A 24,483-nucleotide genomic window follows, 5' to 3' on the forward strand; every position below is an offset into this window, starting at 1 on the left:
ATAGCCCAACTGGATTTTTTCTGTTTTTTTTTGTTTGAAGGTTTTTTTTCTTGACTTGAGATCTGTGATCAGTAATGTTCTGCAGGGATCAGTGCTGAGACCCATGTCATTTGTTATTGGAGGAGAATGTAGGTAGTCTGATAAGTAAGTTTGTTGATGACAAAGATTGGGGGATAGTGAGGAGGACTGCCAGAGGATACAACATAATAGAGACACGCTGGAGACTTGGAAGGAAAATGGCAGATTGCATACAATTTGGACAAATGTTAAGTGATGCATTTTGGAAGGTCTAATGCAAGAGGGTAGCATACAATATAAGGTGGAACCTTCAGAAGCATTAACATAGAGGGATGTAAGCAGACAGATTCACAGATCTCTGAACGTGGCAACACAAATCGATAAGGTGGTCAAGGCGGCATACAGCATGCTCGTCTTAATCGTTCAGGACAGAGTGTAAAAATAGGCAAGTCATGTTGCAATTGTATGGAACTTTAGTTAGGTCACAGTTCTGGTTGCCACACTACCAGATGGATGTGGAGGCTTTGCAGGGTACAAAAAAGGTTTACCACAATGTTGCCTGGTTTGGAGTGTGTCGGCTATGAGGAGAGATTGAACACACTTGATTCGTTTTCACTTGAACATTGGAAGCTGAGGAGCGAGCTGATAAAAGTTTATGAAATTATGAGGGGGAATGGGTAGTCGAGTCTTTTTCTCAGGGTAGAAATGGCAATTACAGTTTTAAGGTAAAGGGGGAAAAGTTTAAAGGAGATATGAGAGGCAAGTTTGTTTTTTAAACACAGAGAATGGTAAGTGCCTGGAATGCACTGCCAGAGGTGGTGGCAGAAATGGATACTATAGCAATTTTTAAGAGGTATCTTGACAGATATATGAATGGGCAGGGAATAGAGGGACATGGGCCACATACAGGAGAAAGGTTCAGTTATGGGAAAAGTGAAGGGGAATGGGACCAAGCAGATAGACATTTCAAAAAGCCAGCATAGACATGTAGAGGCTTCTTCCTTCTGTGCTGTTTGACACTCCAAACTCTGGCAGATTTTTACATGATTGAGGTAGCTGGGACCAATAACAGGCCTGTTCCAATAATACTGCTGCAACTATCATTGTCCATCTATGCATAGGCCAGAGATCAAGTCTGCCTCCTATGTCATAGATGTTCAGTGGATGAATATGCTACATAAGAGAAAGTCCAGGCTTGTTTATCAACTCTTTTTGGTTGCCATCAGCACTGAATCTTGCTGACCTGAACCAACATTTACACATGATAAAAGAACTTGCTTTTATATAAAGCCTTTCAGAGTGTCCCAAAGAAACTTTTAATTTTTAATTTGTTAAAGAATGCACTTTTTCAAAAGTCTGTCCACCAAATCGGTTTTCCAGCAGGTGTCACCACATTCTTTCAGTCCCGGTTTTTGGTTCATCCTCAGTTTCAGTGCTCCACCACTGACATTCTTTTAGCTATTAGACTTGAACCTTTAGAATTCCTTCTGCATCTTTCTCCTCTAAGATGCATCACTAAGCACACTTCTTTGGTGCTTTTTTTGGCACCTAACCCAATATCTCACTTGTTTTCGTGGCGAGTGCTGTTTGATAACACGTGGAACATTTTGGGATGCTTAGCAATATCAGAGGTGCTAAATACATGAAAATTGATGGTCTTACCACTGCACAATGGCTATTCAGTCAAACAACTCTTCAATATCTAGTGAGCTTCAAAACTACCTCGAAGGTCTCAACTACCTAGAATTTGATGTACCATCATCAGGTGAATAAATAAATCATATCAACAGACTCTAGCTTTATCCAAAGTGTTTGAAGGACTGTAATAGGCAATTTCTGATCTTGGTACATCCTGAAAAAATGCCTACACTCTTCTAATGGTACACTGGAACATTTTCTGCACATTGCATAATTCATATAAAGATCTATCTGGATCAGGAATGTATGGCCAGTAATAAAGTTAAAGCAAAGATAGGAATACCACAATCACAAAAGCTGTTTTGTATAAATTCTTTAATCAATTTATAGAGATTTACATAACTTATTGCACTTGTTTATGTTTGATAAAAATAAACCAATTCCATCTTAGGAAAATTCATAAAGGAGAGCTTCCCACTTCCCAGAAAATATATTAGAATAATGACTTGATAAACAAATTAGATGCTCACACTGAAGGAGCTTATTCTGCAGCAGTTTGTTGAAGCATTTTTCCATTAGGTTCTGGAGCCCTCGAGCACCAGACTTGCAGCCTCGCTCGTACTTGCAAGTGTTTCTCTTTCTTAAACCACAGGCTGGGTGAAACATGAAAAGTGCAATTCCTTCAAACCAAAATTTCAATTATTCCATTCTAATACATGATTTGCTTTTCTTTCTGTCTTTCTTACACTAGGTTGCAACAGTCTCTGTTCCAGTCCCAAATTCTAATGAATGGGACTGAATTACTTACAACACAATGTTTAATTTTACTGAAATTTTTGCAGGAATTCTTAGTCTCTGATAACTTTGGCGAAAATTCAGTGCAAACACCAGCATTGGAGTGGGAGATGCTCTACAATAAATTCCCCACATCCCCCTCTTGTGGCAGTATATAGTCACAAAAAAAAGTCGTCTAAACAGCAACGACAACTTCATGTTGCATTTCAAGACTATAGAATAAATCAATTCAAACCATTCACATGTATATTGATCAGCTCCTGAAATAATGAGGATCTGCTATAGACTGCCTAGTTATTTACCTTCATTAATAGAATTCACTTTTTAATACTAAATCATCCAGCTGGTGTACTCATCTATCCTCTGCCTTTACATTTACTTTATCTACTGGAAGCAAGTGGAGTTGTAGGGAAGAAATTTAGTTTAAGGTTGTCTTGGGATTACTTAATAATTACAGGGCCCAATCAGTAACCGAAAGAGTTTACGTTTTCCAGTCAGTGGTTTGTCAGATGCTGCACTGACTGAAAACAGACAGCCTTGCGTTGCATCTAATTTGAAAACGAAATAAATCATTTCCAAGGCTACTGATGGGCTAGTGCACTGGTAAATCCAACCCAGAATCACTGCCTGAGGTGAGACAGAAGCTGAAACCTGTTTTATGATGATAAAGGTTAATGAGGTGGGCCATTTGGAAGAAGAATCTGCAATCAATGTACTGATACCTTTATATCCAAACAAACAGTGGAAAATTATATTTTACAACATACACCAACCCTCTAGTTATACTTGGCATCTACTGGCACAAATAAGTGCAGGACAAGGCACTAACTTTAAACAAATTGTTGGAGGGGATAGCGAGCCCCAAAAGGGCTGAAATAAACTTCATTTTAAAACTGCAACAAATTAGAGCTATGCCAAATTATTAGTAAGAAAAAAACAGCTGAACTGATCACTTTTAAAAGTATTTAAGGACACTGCATACATCTGGTCCACTGTTACTGAAAGAAATATAAAGTTAATGGTTATCAGCCTCGAAGCCACCTTGTCATCTGTGTTCCTGCTTGCCCATACTAACACATGTGAAATAATCTAGCTCTTCTAAACCAAACCATTGCACAGTGCTGGCAACAGACTGCTCCAAAAACAAGCAATGCTTTCTATACGTCTCGCGAAAATTAGCTTTCAAATCCTCCTGTGCTGCTTCTCACCCTTCCTCGCCACAATGAAACCATCTGCTTCCTTCCGGTTTAATGATGCATATTACTTGTATGCAGACCTGAAGGCTTTTTGGCTCAATTTGATCTTATTTGTTTTTTTTCTAACAATTTGGGCAATAACAAGGAACACGTATAATGCATAAGTTACCATATTATGTCACAGCATATGTAAAATCTGTAAGACACATCCACGTCCTGCAGAGTAAAGATACAGATAATGTGCCAACATTATATCCTGCTTAGCATTTATAATAGTTCCACAATTTATGCTGACATTCTTCATTCAGCCACTGATAACTGGAACTTAACCACATTTTAGAGACGACATTTTGCAATCTGTTCCATTTGGAGAAATATAATTCTAAACGGTTTCTAATATTTTTAGACAGGGAAATATGCGCAGATCTGTCTGTAACATTTACAAATTTCACGAGAATGTTTCACAATATTGCACAGTGATTTTCTAATTGTTGTCCTTTATTTGTGATTACCCCAATCTCACTGTCCTGAGAAGCCCAGTGCAGATAAAAGATTGTAACACGTCATATTACTCAGTGTCCTGCGCAAAGATGCTCTGTTTGTCATATTGTATCAGCTATAAACTCATATTGTATCAGCTATAAACTATGGTATTCTGTTAGATGGGATCAGTTAACTACTTACAATTTTCTTAATCTAATTGTCTTCTCAATCTGGTGCAACTCAGTGTCAGGAGCATGCCGAGGACTATACTTATACGAACAGAATAACCAGATATTGAACAAAATGTAAAGTCTTAAATTAACTTATCATAATAATCTGTCTGTCCCATTAGTCATGTAGAAACTACTCGAGTGCCCTACAGTTAGTCCATTCTATCAATTAAAAGCTCTCTGTTGATTAAGGCATCAGATAGCCTAGAGTAACCTGCAAAGTAACTAGCTCAAAATAAGTAGTTTTCTAGTCGTTGTGACAATTAAAGTAAGGAAACAAAGACCCTGTTGGAGATATTACCCCACTGGCAACGCTCGCTCATACATAAAAATTTTTATTCCTTTCCATAGATGTATACGTTCTGAATGTACCTCAATTTGCACCATTTCTCTGAGCATGTTAAAAAGTCAAGTTCTCTCTGACCTGGGAACTCCTGAGGTTACAAATGTTTATGTGAGGGACACAGTCCTTGCCAGCAAGTCAGGTTCTCACTGAAAATCAGACCATAAAATCCACTAACTGTGATGCTTCCCCACCTGTCCGGTGTTAAAAATATCCTTTATGTCACAACCAACCAACTTTTTATGTGAGAAAAGCCTCCACAGTGGTATAAGATCTACACTGGATTTTATGGTCCAATCAACATATCAATCACCCCTGAACAAGTGAGAGGGATATTTTAACAAAAGCACATTAGCAGAACATTACATAAAGCATGGACAGCTGCAACACTGGGTTTCCTTAATGTAAACAAGCACCAGTTGCTGGTGGTCAGAAGCTTTGAACTATATCTTGGGAATGGATTCCCATTTATTGCATAGGTATTTTTCAAAAAAAAAAAGTTCTGAATACTTGCAAGAAGAAAATCAATTTCTTTTCAAATATTGATTTAGGCAGTTATTGACAAAACAAAAATCAAAGGCCAGCTGGAGAAGATTCTCCTCTTAATTCTGATGATGTGTTCTGTCAGGTTTCTCCTCCCAGTTCGAGACAGAAGGAAACCTCATCAGGGCACACCAAACTGGAGTGAAGAATCTGACAGCCCTTGCCGATTAATCCTCAAACATAATTCTATAACTGAGACCACCAGCTACCTTCACTCCTGCATACAGTAGGTGGTGAATCTCTCTGTTCATTCATTACTCTTACTCAGCTCTGCACCTCTGACACTCACTGCAAGAGCTCATCAGCTCTTTCAGGTACCCTCTTCCAGATTCCATAGCTGTTATCTGAAGTCTGCTACACTGATGGACAAGGCCACCTCCGGTCTGCGGGTACGAGCACGAACTGCTTGTTTCTCAGGATTTTCTGAGGCATCTCCACCCTGCTGGACAGTAGCTTGATGACTGCAAAGGAAAAAAAGTTATTGTTGGCTGCATGTTAAGATGATTAAGCCCTGTACTTGAGTTTATAATTCTTAATATTTCAAGCTTGATAACCCTTCTATAAAATGCACTGGGAAGTGCTAAAGTTGACACATAAATAAAGTTAAGGGCACAGACACTGTTTTAAAACAATTTAATTAAATGAGTCTTTCCTATTCAAACCTTCCACTGCTGCATGTCAAAAACACTAGATTGTTACTACACACATTGATCTTCTACAACATACTGATATTGGACGTTTGAAGGATTATTAGAAATCTGCTATCCCTTTATCATAATCTCTTTTCTTGTACCCCACTGTTCTCCTTTAGTTATGAATCATGTAAATAAATTGCTCATTTGTTCTGGGTTTATTAAAAAAACTGCTGCATTATGTGTGCTTAGAAGAGAGGAGGCACTCCTCTCAAGTGGCACGGTGGGCTCAGTGGTTAGCACTGCTGCCTCACAGCACTAGAGACTCAGATTCAATTCCCGCCTCAGGTGTCTGTCTGTATGGAGTTTGCAAATTCTCCCTGTGTCTGCGTGGGTTTCCTCCAGGTACTCCAGTTTTCTCCCACAGTCCTAAAATGTGCAGGTTAGGTGAATTGACCATGCTAAATTGCCCATAGTGTTAGGTGAAGGGATAAATATAGAGGAATGGGTCTGGGTGGGTTGCGCTTCGGTGGGTCGGTGTGGGCTAGTTGGGCCGAAGGGCCTGTTTCCACACTAAGTAATCTAATCTAATCTAATCAAATAGTAACTCAACATTTCCAGCCGGACTGAACAATACTGTACAACATCATAAAAATAACTTCACAGAGAACAAAATCTTAGAATGGCTGTCATTTAACAATTGATTCGGTCTTTATATCTCAGGATTGAAGTCAATGTTCATGTACAAATATGAATGCATAAATTGGGAACATTCATAGGTAAAGTGGTCCTTTGAACCTGCTCCACTTCCAATAAGGTCATTGCTGATTGGTGAATGTTACAAATTTCATAATTGTATCTAACCCGATAACTTTCCATTTTCTTGCCTACCAACAATCCAGCTCCACCTTGAGAATATTCAATCATCCTGCCTCCACGGCTTTCTGAGCCAGCATTTCAAAGTCACATGACTCAGAAAAATTCTCGTCATCTTTGTCCTAAATCACTAACTCATGAATACTGTGCCGAGTTCTGACTTAGCCCACATGAGGAAACATCATTATCAGGCAGAACCTGTCGAGACTGCTCAGGAACTTGTACTCTTCAAACAAGTTACCCTCACTTTTCTAAACTCAAATGAAAACAAGCTCAGTCTGTCCAATGTTTCATCGTGAGAAACCACTCATTCCAGGTAGCAATCTATAACCTTCTCTAAGCTGCCTTTAACACACTTACCTCCTTCCTTAAATAAGGACACTAAAACTGCCAAGATATGAGATGTGGAAGTGCAGCTCTTGGATTGGAATGGGCAAAGTTAAAAATCACACAACACTAGGTTATAATCCAACAGGTTTATGACATTCGTAAAGCAGTCGCACCAATGCTCCACGTAACTGAAACACAACTTCTTTATTTTTATGTTAAATTCATCTTGTAATAAATAAAGCATTTCATTAGACTTAATTATTAAGTATACTTTCATACTGACATTTTGTGATGTACACAGTAGAACACCTAGAAATTCTGCAGTCAATGTCTGTTGAAGTAATATTCATCTTTTATTCTTCTTATTAAAGTTAACATCCTATTTCCACATTATACTCAATCTGCCAGATTTTTGCCCACTCTCAACTGTTCACATTCACCTGTATTCTCCTTAAGCTCTCTTGAAATGATTTAAATAGAGTTTTTGTTCTGGACTGCAGGACTCTAATCTCTGAAGATTGCATACAATTAATATAGGGGCAAAGACAGCCCAGAAATGGCTTTATTGGGTATAAATGCTTTAAGGAAACAGATAAATTAGCATGTCAGCATCTCATCCTCTTCCAGCAAAAACACAAAACCAGCATTTCTTACAAAGTGAGAGTTTGGTTGAATTGTATAGACTACTGGATCAATAAAAATAACCAGAAACCCACTGCATAAATCAGAGATGATTTGATATGCTACAATAGATTTCTAAGAGCAGATAAGCTTTTGTCGAAATAATACTGGGAGTGGCCTAGCAATTTTAAATCTTAGCAAATAAGTTACCGTGTGTCTTTACTATTGCCTTCTAGTTTGAGTTTTTCCTTCCCAATGTCATCAGCCACAGTGCTGAAGTCCTTATTTTTGTCGATTAGTAAGTTCTGTAGGAATAAAATGTTTAGAATGATCTACTGAAGTGTAACAAAGTAAAGACCCCGACACAATTTGATCAATTTTCATTTCATCCTTCAACACATGAACCATTCCTCTTTGAAAGCTTGGAAGCTTTTTGGAATTCCCTAATCCTACCCAAATTTGACATTTTGCAAATTGAATTATTTTTTATTATCTAAAAGAATACCTGCAGTAATTTCTGCACATTTGCCGCAGGAAAAACAAGCTCAAAAAGTCCTGAATAATTTTAGACAAATGGAATTCAAACATAAGGGAAGGTTTTCTAAAGCTTGTGAAGACTACACTTGGCAGAATTCTGGCCTTTGCATTACAAAAAAAAAGTACAGCACCGGAGAAGTTCCAAAAAGCTTTATAAGGACAATGCCAGAACCTAAAGGATGCAGGAAGGCTGAACAGGTTGGGGTTGTTTTCACAGATGGAGCATAAACAATTGCATATAACTGTTCACATGTTGTAAAATTCAATATAAAGACAGATGGCGACGCGATGACCAATACTGGTCAACTTCCGGCTCACCTTAACACCAATGATATCTCCATCTTTCAGATAATAAGGAGCCCCGTGAAGGTTCTGCAGTTTCTTTTTCTTCTTCTTCTTTGAGACTTGCTGAGTCTAAAGAGAAACAATGTTGTTTAGAACACAAGACGTGGTAAGCTATAAAGTGCTCAAGCTCCTTTGTAGCAATAATGCCATGATCAGACTCAGCAGGGGAGACTTGATGGGCCAAATGGCCTAATTCTGCCCACATAGCTTATAAACTTCCCAACTCATGCTGTCAATAAGGTTAAAAATATCAATGTTATAAGAAAAGGAGCATTTTCCTTGACGTTCTGGCCAACGTTTGATCCATACCAACATCGTAAAAACAGATTTTCGCATATTGTCTCATTGCTTTTGGTGAAGCTTGCTGTGTGCACGTTGGCAGCCATTACAACAGTGGTAACACTTTCAACAGTACATAATTACGAATAAAATGTTCTGGGACATTATTATAGAGGCTTTCATGACCTATAAATCCAAGCTTTTTTTCAAACTTTAAGATCAAATTTCAGTAAATATTTTATTAGCAAAAGAAAACAAATCTGTTCACAGCATCTGAAAACATGAACTTTCATGCTGCATATTCCACCTCAACATCAGATGATCTTCAGAAGTAACTGTACAATCACTTATTAGCTTCTTTGTCTAACGTAATGGCATTAGAGAATAATCAGCTACTCTCTAAAGTTAAGCACTGATTTTAGGAAGCTGTAAAACAACAGGAAATCAAGGCAATGAACCAACAGAAGCTGGAACAAGATGAGAGTAAAAAGTTATAATGACTCCACTTTAAGTGTGCTATCAAATTACAAAGAGTATTCCAATTGAGCTGCCTATGCTCAACTGCCCAGGGAAGTATATAGCAAGACCAATTATCAACTGCTGCAGACATTGGTTTTCCCAAATAGCAAGGTAAATGAGGGATGGTGATGCATTTCATTAGATTTTTAAGTTGGACTGCAGTGGGCCAAATTGATATCTTTCAATTGACCACACTGCTTGCGTCATGCTGCTGTGTTAGTGATCAAGGTCAATATAGCTTGACTGTGTAATGACACAATTATAAATGACACTATAACCAACTTATTAAGAGTTTATATTTGCATGGCACCTTTTGTACAACAAAGTTTTCCAAAATGCTTTGATGGAAGAATGGTGATCACTGAACAGCACATGGAGAAAAATGTTAGGCAATATTAAAGAAGGGATCTTGATGAAATGGGTCAATGGGCTGAAAAATGGCAGATGGACGTGGTCATGGATATGTTCGCTAAGCTGGGAAATTGACCTGCAGATGTTTCATGCCCTGTCTAGGTGATATCGCCAATGCTTTGGAGCCTCCTGTGAAGTGCTGCTGTACTGTCTTCTGGAATTTATTTGGCTCCATTCCTGCTGCTTCTGGTTGTTCGTTGTAGCGGTCAGTATATTAGGTCTAGGTCGTCGTGTTCGTTGATGGAGTCCGTGGTTGAGTGCCATGCTTCTAGAAATTCTCTGGCTGTCCTCCGTTTAGCTTGTCCTATGATCATTGTGTTGATCCAGTCAAATTTGTGGTCCTTGTCATGTGTGTGGGGATACTAGGGACAGCTAGTCATGGCGTTTAGTGGCTAGTTGGTGTTCATGGATGTGGAGTGCTAGTTATCTGCCTGCTTGTCTTATGTAGTGTTTGGTGCAATCTTTGCATGAAATCCTGTAAAGTACATGATGGGTATTGGGTCTGTTGTTCTGGTGAGTTGTTGTCTGAGTGTGCATGTCGGTTTATGGGCTCTCATGACTCCCAGTGGGCGGAGAAGCCTGGCTATCAGTTCAGAGACATTTATGTAAGGTAGTGTGGTTAGGTTGTGGAATGTCCTCATCCCGTTGTTTGTCTGTTAGGCATCTGTGGGTGAAGTTGCGAGGATATCCGTTCTTGGCAAATATTCTGTAGAGGTGTTCTTCTCTTCGCAGGTTGGGAATGCTGCAGTGTGTTGCAGCCCTTTTGAACAGGGTCCTAATTCTGTTTCTTTTATGTACACTCGGGTGGTTGCTGTTGTAGTTCAGGACCTGGTGGGTGTGTGTGATTTTCCTGTACACTCTTGCAGTGCATTCACCATTGTGTTCTTTCTACCATCACACCCAGGAATGGGAGTTGATTGTTGGTTTCCTCCTTTCTCGTAAATCTGATCCTTGTGAGCACGGTGTTGATAATCTGGTGTGTGTTCTTGACCTCTGTTCTCTTAATTATTATAAAAATGTCATTCACGTATCTGATTCGGAGTTTGGGTTGGATTTGTGGGAGGGCTGTTTGTTCCAGTCTTTGTATCACTGCTTCTGCTACGAGCCCAGGGATTGGTGAGCCCATAGGTGTGCCATGGACCTGTTCATATATTGGGTTGTTGAACATGAAGTGTGTCGTCAAGCACAGGTCTAGTAGTTTGAGCATGCAGACTTTGTGAGAGGTTCCCCGTCGTACTGTCTGCTCCATTTGTCCAGCAGGTTGGCTAATGTCTCTCTGACTGGAGTTTTGTCAATTGAACTGAACACTGCCACTACATCAAATGAAAACCATTGCTTCTCCTTGTCTATGTTTATGTTCTTGATGTTGTTACTGAATTCCTGTGATGATTGTGTGGATTCACTGATAAGATGCTTTCGTTTTTATTGAAGTTTCTTTTGCCAGTTTACACAATGGAGTTCCAGGGAGTGCCACAGGGGGTCTAAGTGGTATGTCTGGTTTGTGTACTTTGGGTAATCAGTAAACCCTTGGTGTGTTGCTGCTTTCTGGATTCATCCTTTGCAAGTCAATCCTGGTTATCAGCCGGATTTTTTGTAGGTTCTGAAGTGTCTTGATTATTCTATTGGTTAGCTGCTGCATGGGGTCAGATTCACTCTGTAGGTAGGTGTCAGTGTCTGCCAGTAGTTTCTCTGCTTTCAGAATATATTCAGTCTTGTCCGTAATAACCATCATTCTGCCCTTGTCCACTGGTACTATGATTATGTTCTTGTCCTTTTTGAGTGTTTTTAGGGCTTCTCTCTCTTTGGTGTTGGGATTGTTCATTTGTCTTTTCTTTGTGAATAAGGGTACATTGGTTTGTCTCACTGCTAGCTGTGTCTCTTCAATTAGTCTATTAGTTCAGAGCGTACGTTCTAGTGCAGCTGGGAATTCTGTTGTTTTTACATCCCTGTGGTTGTAGTTGAGTCCTTTGGCTAGTACGACTTTTTCGGTGTCTGTAAACTGTCTGTAGGAAAGGTTCCTTAGCCAAGTGTCTTCTCTGTTGTTGGCTAGCTTAGTCATTTTGTCTTGTACTGCTATTCTCTTTCTGTATTGGTTCTGTTCTGTCCTATGGTGATGACCTGTTCGATTGCTATGGTCCACTTCTGATTGGTTGTGTTTGAAACGAATGATTTTTGGCAGGCAATTTCTTGTATCTGTGTAGTCTGTTGTGTGCACCTGTAATCATAAACTAGATCATCCTGCGACTGTTTTGTCTGACTGTTTCCCTGGCTTGTGGGTTATTGATTAATGGTCTGCACAATGCAAAGACTATATGAAACACCAACTAGGACAAACAGGCAGACAAGCAGTAATGTGCATTCATGAACACCAACTAGCCACTAAACGCCACAAATCATGTCTCACGAACTTGATTGAGTTTTCTGAAGAAGTAACAAAGAGATTGATGAAGGCAGAGCAGTAGACATGACCTATATGGACTTCAGTAAGGCGATGGTCAAGGTTCCCCATGGGAGACTGGTAAGCAAGGTTAGTTCTCACGGAATAGAGGGAGAACTAGCCACTTGGATACAGAACTGGCTCAAAGGTAGAAGACAGAGGCTGTTTTTCAGATTGGAGGCCTGTGACCAGTGGAGTGCCACAAGGAACGGTATTAGGTCCACTACTTTTCGTCATTTTATATCAATGATTTGGATGCGAGCTTAAAAGGTTTAGTTAGCAAGTTTGTAGATGACACCAACATTGGAGGTGCAGTGGACAGTGATAAACGTCACCTTGGATTACAATAGAATCTTGATCAGATGAGCCAATGGGCTGAGGAGTGGCAGATGGAGTTTAATTTAGGTAAATGTGAGGTGCTGCATTTTGGGAAAGCAAATCTTAGCACGTCTTATACACTTAATGGTAAAGTCCTAGGAAGTGTTGTTGAACAAAGAGACCTTGGACTGGAGGTTCATAGCTCCTTGAAAGCAGAGTCACAGGTAGATAGGATAGTGAAGGCGGCTTTTGGTATGCTTTCCTTTATTGGTCAGAGTATTGAGTACAGGAATTGGGAGGTCATCTTGCGGCTTTACAGGACATTGGTTCGGCCACTTTTGGAATATTGCGTGCATTTCTGGTCTCCTTCCTATCGGAAAGCCACACACACACATGACAAGAGCCACAAATTCGACTGGGACAACACAATCATAGGACAAGCTAAACAGAGGACAGCCAGAGAATTTCTAAACGCATGGTACTCATCCACGGACTCCATTTACCAGCACATTAACCTGTACCTAATATACCGGCCACAATAACGAACAAGCAGAAGCAGCAGGAACCGAGCCAAATAAATTCCAGAATGCACAGCAGCGCTTCACAGGAGGTTCCAAAGCACTGAAAATGTCACCTAGACAGGGGACGAAACATCTGCAAATCAACTTCCCAGCTCAGTGAACATACCCACAACTACACCAACCGAGGTACAAATCTTTATGCAAACCTTAAATGGCAGACGGAGTTCAATCTGGTACAACAAACAAGGTTACCGCTTATACAATTGATGGTAGTGCCTAGGATACTGTTGTAAAACAGAAGAACCTAGGGGTGCAGAAACATAATTCTTTGACGCTTGCTCGGCATGCTTGGATTCATTGCTCAGTCCTTTGAGTATAGCAGTTGGGAAGTTATGTTCAGGCTGCACTGGGCATTAGTGAGGCCTCTGCTGGAATACTGTGTCCATTTCTGGTCACCCAGTTAAAGGAAGGTGAATGGCAAGTGACTTCCCAATGACAGATGTATTTCAAGACGAGGGGACATTTTTTTTTTAAGGTGAGAGTAGAAAAATTTTAAAAAGACACAGGGCATTTTTTTTAAAACACAGAGGGTGGTTTGTGCTTGGAATGAATTTCCAGAGAAAGTGGAGGATGCAGGTACAGTTACAATGTTTAAAAGACACGAGAATGTACACATGAATGAGAAATGTTTGTAAGGATAAGGGCCAAGTACAGACAGTTGGGACTTGCTTAGTTTGGGACTTCAACTGGCATGGACTAGTTGGACCGATGGGTCTGTTTCCGTGCTGTAAAACTCTGACTATATTATGAAGCTGGAGAGGGTTCAGAACAGATTTATCAGGACATTGCTGGATATGGAAAGTTTGAGTTATAAAAAAAAGCTAGATAGCCTGGGACTTTTCCAATGGAGCATAGGACGTTGAGAGGTGACCTGATAGAAGTTTATAAAATAAGAGGTATACATAGAGTTAACGGTAATTGTCTTTTCCCGGGGTGGGGAATTTCAAGACTAGGGGGCACATTTTTAAGGTGAGAGGCGAGAGATTTGGAAAAGACATGGGAGGCAATCTTTTTTTTTAAAAACAGAAGGTGGTTTGCTTGTGGAATGATCGTCCTGAGGAAGTGGTATACGTGGGTACAATTATAACGTTTAACAAACATTTGGACAGGTGCATGAATAGGAAAGGTTTAGAGGGATATGGGCCAGGAGCAGGCAGCTGGGACTAGTTTAGTTCGGGATTATGTTCGGCATGGACTGGTTGGACTGAAGGGTCTGTTTCCTGCATTTACTTTAGCTAACCTACCCAGTCTGCACCTAACCCTGGACACTACAAGGCTATTTAGCATGACAATCCCACCTAATTTGCACATCTATGGATTTTTTTTGGATTATCAGTTGATACAGATATTTAACTCATGAAAGGTCTGGATAGAGAAGATATGAAAAACTATTTACACCTGTGGAAGGAATGACTGGGAATTGAAATTTAGGATAAACAGCAAAGAAAGCAATGGAAGCATGAGGGAAAGGTTTTGTTGACACACCAGCAAGTAGGGAAGATCTGGAATGCAATGCCTGAAAATGTGGTGGGGGCAGATTAAGTCAAGGCATTCAAGAGCGAGAAGCAGTTTTATCTGTAAAAGAAAAATGTACAGGATTATGCGGGAAATGGTACTAGTTGCAGCACTCCTGTTAACTTTACTTTCATCCGAGGTTCTTGCATGGCAGCAACTTCTGGTGCTAGATGTCATTGCCATGAATGATAATCGGCACAACAATCATCACGCATGGATCCTTGGAGCTGTCACGCAGTCACATGGCTTACAGGGAATGACGACTGTTTATGGGTGCCATTGCAGATACAATTGGAACAATTCCGTGATATTTCGGAACTTTGAAAAGTAGGGAAGAGAAGTTTAAAAAAAAAATGATTTCAAGGGATCAATGGCTGGCCTCTGCCACTGACATAAGAACACAGAAAAAGAAGTAGGTGAATCAGCTGCTCAAGCCATTCCCCCATTAAATGAGATCATGGCTGTTGTCTGGCCCAACTCCATATACCTGCCTTTGTCCTCTATCATTTAACATTTTTGCTCAACAAAATATTTATCTACCTCAGATTTAAAATTAATAACTGATCCAGTATCCACAGCTGTTTGTGGATGAGAGTTCCAAACAACTGTGTGTTGAAGTGCTTCCTAACAGATGATGGACCTGGGGCAGGGAAAGCCCCAGCTGAGAGTTGAAACAATGTGAATAAACTGAAGTCATTTACGCAAGCAAAGCTTGTGAACATGGGAGGTGGCTTAAAAAAAACAAGTGTGGACGTGGAGTTGCTAGCTTGCGCAGGGCAGAGTTGGGAGTCTGATAAGGTGAGCTTTGGACAAATAAATGACTTGAGATTATTACGAGAAGCATGCGAAAATGTAATTGAGACTGTGGTAGGAGGAAATGGGCATCTTTGCACTGAAATGTATTCCTAGTAATGGATCAGGTAGGAGTATGGATTCGCTGGTGGAATAGGACATTGAGATTGACACACCTGCTGATTCAACCGGAGCAGGGCAGCCAAGGAGAGGCAGATAAGAAATCTGTGCCAAAATGTTTGGGAGGAGCACAGTACATCCCATGCAAGGTTGAACTTTATAAGACTTGATATTCAATACCACATACAATAATGGAAGACATGATCAATGGTTTCTCTCATTAGTGTACATCTAGATGTTAACTCCATGTTTGAGGAAGAATTGGCTAACAATAGAGCCCTGGGGAATGCCTTAGAGAACACAGAATAGATGCTGATGAAATTATTTACACTCAATTTCTGGCAGAAATGGACCACTACTGGTTACTTAGCATGCAGGCACACATGTCATACTATGTAAAAGTGCATTATTTTATTCTACTAAGCTAGCGCTCTTACATCTATAGACACCAGTTAGTACAAGAGTCTTTCTGCTTACCCAACTGGTCATAGGCATCCACTCAAACTGATCTGGAAAGTATTTGGCAATTTCAATCTGTTCCGGTGGCAATGAATAGTGGTGTACAATTTTCTGTTTAAGGGTGCGAACTGTGCATTCCTTGGAGATGTCCCAAACAAATTCCTCAGCTGGGTAATACATCCTTTCACCAGGGACTGCCATCTTCAGCCGCAACAGCAACTCAGTAGACCTGAACCAAAGATTCATCAAAAGGTACTGAATCTCCTCTGTTACTGCACAAACATATGCATAATTTTTGTTTTTACTAAATTCACTCTTGGGAAATGGAAATCACTGGCATTTATTGACCATCTCTAGTTGTCTTTGAGAAGGAAGCATTCAACCATCTTGAAAACTACTAATTGTCTCATAAAGGCGCACTCTCAGAATTCCAGGTTTGCGATCCACTACCCACAAAAGAATAATTATTATGTCTTCATCTGGATGATCTTTTAATGGTTAGCAATGGATCGAGAATTCTAAATTTGAGGTTTACAAGGACAATTTCCGACAGTTAACACTGGACTTGTTGAGAGAAATATTGGTGAACATATCAGTAATTCAAGAAATTAGGTAGCGAGGCAAGTACAGCAAAGGAGCACAGTTCTCCTCCTCCAAGCTAGGTGTCTGCATCTCTACATAATAATCGAAATACAGCTGCAAGAACAGTTGTGTAAAGATGCCTGGGTTTATAAACCATCTTTCAGATGAAAAATTAAATCAAGGACCCATCTGTCTATTTGGAGAAAGTGAGGACTGCAGATGCTGGAGATCAGAGCTTAAAAAATGTGTTGCTGGAAAAGCGCAGCAGGAGAATCGACATTTCGGGCAAAAGCCCTTCTTCAGCCCTTTTCCAGCAACACATTTTTAAGCCCATCTGTCTACTTGAATGGATTTGAAATACCCATAGCATTACTTTGAAAGCAGAGAGAATTATTTGCAGCACTTTAACCAAAATTTATCCCTCAAAAAATATTTAAATAGTTTAGCTGGTCATTATCTTGTTGCTATTTGTACAAACTTACTGTACCCAAACTGACTGCCAGGTTTTCTATGTTAAAACAACCATTACATTTCAAAAGCACTTTGAACAATCCAGTGGTCATGGTAAGTGCCACACAGCAGAAAGTTTTTTTCTGTCCCATTTTGGGGGCCCAAATTACAACCTATGGGCTGATGCAGTCAGTTCTCCAACAAAATCCTCAGGCCAGTCAAATCCTGTTCACATTGACATTTCTCACTCTCTTGTTCACCTATTCCAATTTTATAGACCTGCAAGTTTGGAAAAGACACTACTAGAGTGCTGCAGCCTTATTACTGGATAAATTAAATTTAGATTACCAAGACAAGTAGGCTGCAATTTATAAAGAAATAATGGAAGCATTGCTTAAACTTCAAACATGATACACACAATTTAACCCAGCCTTTATTTGTCTTCAGCAACACAGTAAGAATAAAGTGAATTTAAAATCATTAGACGAGAAAAGTAGCAGCTGGCATTTTCCTTTTTGTGCAGAAACCTGCTCATGAGACAACGAAAATGGCCATTGTTCACTATACAAAAGAATCTGGTGGAGTTAATGCATCTCTGCAACACTCTCAAATTATCAATGAAAAATGCCAATATTGTCCAAGCGAAAAGCTGAAACTAAACAATAAGTATACTTACGATAGGTTCTCTTCTGCTTGCAGTAGCTGAATTCCAATCTCTGCACTTGACCCCAGTTTAAATTTGCTGCAGAGACAAAAATAAAACTCAGGAATGAACCCAGACACGCTTCTCAATATAACAAATCTTAAGTGTCAAATTTGTCCAGTACTTATATTAAATTTATAGGAGCAGAATGTAGAACATCAGCAGGACATATAGGATCAATGTGCAAAGATGGAGAAACATAGAAAGATTTTACAGCACTGAGGTCTATTGTGCCCATGCTCTTTGGACTTAACACACCTCCCAGCTGTTGTACTATAGCCCTGTGGTTATGGAACCTCAAGTGCAGATCTAATTGCTCGTCAAACGCAACGAGAATCGCTGCCTATTAAAGAGAGAAAGAGCCAAATCTACACCATTCTCAAGGTGAAAAACATTCCTTCTCAGATTCTTCCACTCATTATTTAAAATCTGATTATTAACATCCCATTGCAAATAGAAATGGTAAAATTATGTTTAGCTTCTTCCGTCTCAATGTGACTAAATATCCAGGTTTGGAGGCATAATTGTTTCATGTGGAAGAATCCCCAACCTCTCAACGCTGTTATGGCCAGTAAATGCAGTCACATTTACAGAGCAAATAATTAAACAAACAGGTTCCCTATGAAGATCCAGAAATTATAGTTCTAGATATAGAGAATGTCCTGACACAGAACAAGTTCAAATACTAATCATTCAGCCTGATAAATTATGATAGCATGATTATCTGTGAGAGTGTTTCTCCATCCTTTAGATTGAAGTTTACAAGTACAAGTGAGCCAGCTCATTCACTTTAATGTTAACTGCAGGAAGACAGTCTGTAGCGGATGTCCTGTCACAAAATTTGAACAGGTTTAGGGTAATTATCAACTGACTATTTCCTGCAGCTGCAGCAAGTATTTACCCACAGAGCCAGCAGCTGGCATCTACCTGAGCTGTTGCTGCTGGTTCCGTAGGATTTTGACAGGACATTTATTCTCCACCAGCCAGACTCTGAGGAATTCCATTGAAGGAACAGAGAGACCCTGCAGCAGAGGCAAGGTCAAAACCTGCAGGAGGGAACAGAAAACACAGTAAGCAAAAATACCCAGAGCTGTACATTTTTGGGAAGTGGCTCCTGCACACAAATGCACAGTGAATCAGCAATATGATTTATTGCTTATTTTTTGTGCTTTATAGATGCAAGTCTGCATCCATACCCTTCTGCAGTTTCCTTTTACTTTCGTAATTCATTGCTTGAACTTTTTTTTGGCTAAGTGCACTCTTTCCGTAAGCATTATACTAGTGGAGAATGGCACATTTATTCCAGTGTCTATCTTAACGTTCCTAAGTGAATTACACTGAAAGACTTTAGATTATGGGGTTCAGAAACGAACATACGCTATCACCTGAAGAGGCAATCTGCATCTGGTTTCCTGTAACTGAGATTCCAGCACCAATTCCCAGCAACAGAGAAAGCAAAAGGCTACAGTTGTGAAGGATTATAATTTTAAATCAGGACTTTTGTTGGCGCTGTGAATGTTGGTGCAACCTTGCCAACAATTCATTGGAAAAAAAAAGAACTGCTGAGAATTACTGGGACCATATACTTACAAATTAAAATATGCAACAGAGGGAGATTTTGACTGCGTGGAGAAATCTTTTTTCTCTAAGAAGGGATCAGGACTGTGGGAGTTAGTACTGGGAAGAGCTTGTCAGCCTAACAGATTTGGAAACAGGCAGCTAAGAACAATATGAAAACTGAGGATCAACAAAATTCCAGGAGCAACCAGAGGGAAAAAAATTGGCTCAAAGTTAGGAGACAGATTGGGGTGGTTGAGGGTTGCTTTTTTGAACTGGAGGCCTGTGACCAGCTGTGTGCCACAGATCAGTACTAGGTCCACTGCTTTTCGTCATTTATAGAAATGATTTAGACGTGAATGTAGGAGGTATGGTTCGTATGTTTTCAGATGACAGCAAAATTGATGGTGCAGCGAACGGCAAAAATGGTTATCTCAGAGTACAATGGGACCGTGATCAGATGGGCCAATGAGCCAATTTAATTTAGATGAATGTGAGGCGCTACATTTTGGTAGGGCATATTAGGACAGGACTTAGACACCTAATGGTAAAGTTCTAGGGAATGTGGCCGAACAAAAAGATCTTGGAGTACAGGTTCATAGCTCCTTGAGTCGTAAGTAGACAGGATGGTGAAGACGATATTTGGTATGCTTGCCTTTGTTGGTCAGTGCACTGAGTATAGGAGTTGGGAGGTCATGTTGCAGCTGTACAGGACATTGGTTAGGCCACTTTTGGAATACTGTGCTCAATTCTGGTCTCCCTGCTTTAAGAAAGATGTTGCTAAACTTGAAATGCTTCAGCAAGGGTTTACAAGAATGTTGCCAGGGTTGGGGGGTTTGAGCTATAGGGAAAGCTGAATAGGCTAGGGCTATTTTCCCTGGAGAATCAGAGGCTCACGGGTGACTTTCTAGAAGTCTACAAAATCATGAGGGGCATGGACAGGGTGAGTAGTCAAGATCTTTTCCCCAGGATAGGAGAGTCCAAAGCTAGAGGGCTTTGTTTAAGATGACAGGGAAAATATTTAAAAGGGACTGAAGAATCAACTTTTTCACGTAAAAGATGGTTCATGTATGGATTGAACTGCCAGAGGAGGTGGTGGAGGCTGGTAAAATTACAACATTTAAAAGGCATCTGGATGGGTATATGAATAGGAAGGGTTTAGAGGGACATAGGTCAAGAGCTGGAAAATGGGGCGAGACTAACTTAGGATATCTGGTCGGTAGGACTGAAGGGTCCGTTTCTGTGCTGTACATCTGTATGATTCTATGATAACAGGAAATTCCATTCTTAGATAGGCATAAAGGAAAATATGCCAACCTGGCTGGGCAAATTCCCAAATAAGTTGTCTCCTGAGAGCAATGGTGAAGGATCTTAAATAAGGTGAATGATGTCAACATGGTGCAGTGGGAACCCGACTATGGTGATTCACAATGACATTTTCTTCACTGACAGCTTGTTGGAATTAAGAACGATAAAGGAAAAGATTATGCCTTGTTTCTAATATCATAAGTTGCAGTTCCTTATTTTTTGAAACTACATTCTTTTAAAAATCCTACATGAATGTTTCAGAGTCCTCATACTGTGGGAATCTGTTTTTTTTCCATCTTTTGGTGCAAGAATGTTGCAGATTTTGTTTAAAAATTAGAACAATGTTATCTCTAGTTACAATCAATATTTACATTTGTTTGGAAAGTTTGCTGTAAAAGGAAAATGACAACATAATTCACAAGAACTTTTTCTTAAATATGAGCTGCTTTGTTTTACTTTACCTGCTCTGTATATGTTTTGTTAGTTATATCAGAACTGGAGTATTTCTGAAAAAAACATTTTGTCTAAGCTTCTAGTCTTGCACTAATCAGGGCTGCTCAGAAATGTGGTGCTGGAAAAGCACAGCCGATCAGGCAACATCCAAGCAGCATGAGAGTCGACATTTCGGGCATCAGCCATTCATCGGCTTACACCCAAAACGTCAACTCTCCTGCTGCTCAGATGCTGCCTGACCAGCTGTGCTTTTCCAGCACCACACTCTTCAGCTCTGATTGCCAACGTCAGCAATCCTCACTTCTTCCTGTTCAAAATATATCAATGAAAAGAGAAAATATTTATAATATTTTTAGCATGACAGGCTGGTTGGTAAACAAACCCAGTTAAACATTTAAATAGCAACTATTGAGGTTAACTAATCTAATAAATTATGATAGAGTCAGTGTAGTCTATGGTTATTATTTAAACGATGAAAGTGAATCCAAATATAGTTATTAGTCTATCACGTATAAAAATTACCAGTTCCAAATATTTTAAATGGCTTGTGATTTGAATGGAAATGTTAGGACTTTTAGGGTAATTCTGCTGGTTACTGTACTGGGAGATTTTGGATTCAGGAACAGAGTTTTTTTAAAAATTCAGCTTAATCTGAAATGTTACCATTGCAATAAGAACATTTTAAAAGCTACTTATGTACTAATTGTTTCTGATGTTTCAACAGATTTTCAATTTCTAAAAAAGTAAAATAAAATTCTGCAAGTTTTCAAAAGGCATTTCAAAGGTATATTCGGAAAACAAAGTAAAATGGCACTTGATTCAAAATGAAGCATTTTCCACTGATCTCTGTTTTCAACTCACCAACGATCAACGACTTCACCATTGGAAGTAAATTTATATATGGCATATTATTAAATTTGAAGTTGCTAAACTGACCAGAAAATTTTATTTTGATGAAATCAAACTCTGAGGTTCTAATGGCTTTGGTCTTGAGTGGATGGCTGTGGCTTTCTCTACCTCAGATATATGGAGGGTGGAACAAAAAAATCCAGCAGTTTGAAGAATTCTGCAGTGCCAGAAGACATAATGGCCTGACATTTTCAGACTCTCTGGGGACAGGCTGGTAGTCAGTAAAAATTGGAAAATGCTGCAGAGAGGTCAGGAAGGGGCTGTGCATGTCTTCTCATACCATACCATTTCACCAGTAATGGGAACTTGCTTGCTCAGACACTGCCTCGGGAGGCCAAGGGGGCCAATTAAGTCATTAATTGCCAGTTCCACGTGCACTTTGCCTGCATCAATAGGATCAGATGTCGAGTGGGGAGACCACCAGGAGAAAGGCTACTGGGCAAGAGTGGTGGCGTCCTTATAGACAGTCCATGCCACTGGTACTAAGTGTTTCTCCAACTCTGGTCTGCCTACCTGGCACCAGTATCTCCAACCTCACTTACCCATCTTTCAGGTGTTTGGAGTAGGGACTGATAAATCACCAAGTGTGGCCATTTTTGTTTTGAAACCAAAACTTCCAATGATGAATTCATGAGTTATTGAGAAAGGGTAATCACATTCTCATTAAAGGAAACTGGGAAAACCAGTCCAGATCATCTTGTTTATTGCCGTGCAAAAGGGAAGAATGTTTTGAGAAAGTAAAATTCAATCTTGACAAAACTAGCTACTCAAATAATGCTGCTCTTTGGATCTTGCATAATGTTGAAGTAGTAAAGTGACTCAATATTATTTGGCTATTCGGGAAATGAATGATCTATCACAAACAAAATGCGATGTTCCAATCAAGTAGGAAATGTTTAATCTAAGTTTTCTATCATTAGAACAAAGTTCTACCAGGGCTCACTAAGATAGCAGACATAATCATAAAAATCACACCAAACGGAAATTTTTCTAAAATTGTTTTTATGGTTGACTTGGAGCAAGTCATTTTTGCAAAATACACTAAAAAAGTTGCAATTTGGAATCAATATATTTACTAATTTGGACTTGAATTTATAAGTGAGAAGTACACTTCTTGCTAGTGTTCTCAACGATATTTATACTCTTTGTTATGACCTTTTTTAAAAAAAATTGTATTCAATGGCCTAAGCACCGAGCTGAGACAGTGGAATTGTGAAGGGAGGTGAACATGATCCAGACACTCGCCCAATCCACCTGCCCCGATCTTTTGATAAGATTACCCAAAAACCTAAGAATAGCTTGTTATCAGATATCATTTGTGGCATGATAATGGATTACTGATACATCTGTGTGCAAATGAAATTTTCTTTTACTAGTGTTGTACTGAATCATAACAAATTTGCACTGAGGGTAGCAATGCAAGAATATAGTTTTGGGAGGATATTTTGAGGAATGTCGGCATTGCAAGAATTAGATAATCTTAGCTTTCTCTTCCAAAAAGCTTAGTTTTGAATAAGTGTAATGCTTTGGACTTTCTGCTGACTGAACCAAGTTACAAATGGCCTTGCTACTGTTTAAAAAAAAAAGCGAGAAAATGAAGGGTACAGGATAAATACTATCAATAGTTTTTATTTCACCTCTGCCTTTTTGGGAATGTTCAAATTTTTGTTACTCATTAAAACATAACCAACTATAATTCCCTTTCATTAATTTTCAGCATTAAGTTTTTGCTTTTCTCTAGTTTAATATTATGGATATTTAGATTAGTTTGACTACTCTGTTAGAATTAGGAATATGGTGTTCAAAACTAGAATTTAATTAATTGGGACTCACTGATCTCAATGCCCTGCGTTATGCCATGACTTTGGAAGCAGAAAATGTGCTGAAGCTAAAAAGCAGTTATGGAGGTCTAGAGCCTGTGTCTGGATTCAAAGAATGCCAAGCCAACTATAGGGTAGATACAGAAGACACTTAAGTCATGGATTTTCTACTCTGGAAGTACTTGGTGTACTTCCTCGAACATTCGAGTTGCACAAGTGAAGAGGAGCCAGCATGGGCACCTGTCCAGGTGCAGACATATATTAAGAGGAGAAGGAATGATAAATGAATCATGCCTTCTACCCAAAGAACAATAACAAATAATATTCTCAACTATTACTTATCATCTGCTGCTCTAATACTACCATGCATTAAGTCTCACTTATGATAAGAAAGAATTTAACTGTTACCTGCAATATTGAATTAACCACACACACACACAGACACATTTGAAATTTACAGTCGTAGAGATGTATAGCATGGAAACAGACCCTTCGGTCCAACACATCCATGCTGACCAGATATCCCAACCCAATCTAGTCCCACCTGTCAGCACCCGGCCCAGATCCCTCCAAACCCTTCCTATTCATATATCCATCTAAATGCCTCTTAAAAGTTGCAATTGTACCAGCCTCCACCACTTCCCCTGGCAGCTCATTCCATACATGTGCCACCCTCTGTGTGA

General features: G+C 39.5%; 1 protein-coding gene across 2 annotated transcripts in view; it reads right to left on the reverse strand.

Moving 5' to 3' along the window:
• Positions 1–2,016: 2,016 nt before the first annotated feature.
• The window catches only part of usp40 (ubiquitin specific peptidase 40), a 139,297-nt gene continuing 116,830 nt past the window's right edge, over positions 2,017–24,483 (reverse strand). For both annotated transcript variants that reach the window (XM_072578553.1, XM_072578554.1), the window contains 6 exons: positions 18,681–18,799; positions 17,727–17,792; positions 16,037–16,247; positions 8,561–8,656; positions 7,916–8,010; positions 2,017–5,707 (listed from right to left, as the gene is read on the reverse strand). In XM_072578553.1, coding sequence (XP_072434654.1) covers positions 5,587–5,707; positions 7,916–8,010; positions 8,561–8,656; positions 16,037–16,247; positions 17,727–17,792; positions 18,681–18,799 — 708 coding nt within the window. In that variant the 3' untranslated portion in view covers positions 2,017–5,586. The remainder of the gene's footprint in view (positions 5,708–7,915; positions 8,011–8,560; positions 8,657–16,036; positions 16,248–17,726; positions 17,793–18,680; positions 18,800–24,483) is intronic.

This window comes from Chiloscyllium punctatum, chromosome 10 (assembly GCF_047496795.1).
Source record: "Chiloscyllium punctatum isolate Juve2018m chromosome 10, sChiPun1.3, whole genome shotgun sequence".
Lineage (NCBI taxonomy): Eukaryota > Metazoa > Chordata > Chondrichthyes > Orectolobiformes > Hemiscylliidae > Chiloscyllium > Chiloscyllium punctatum.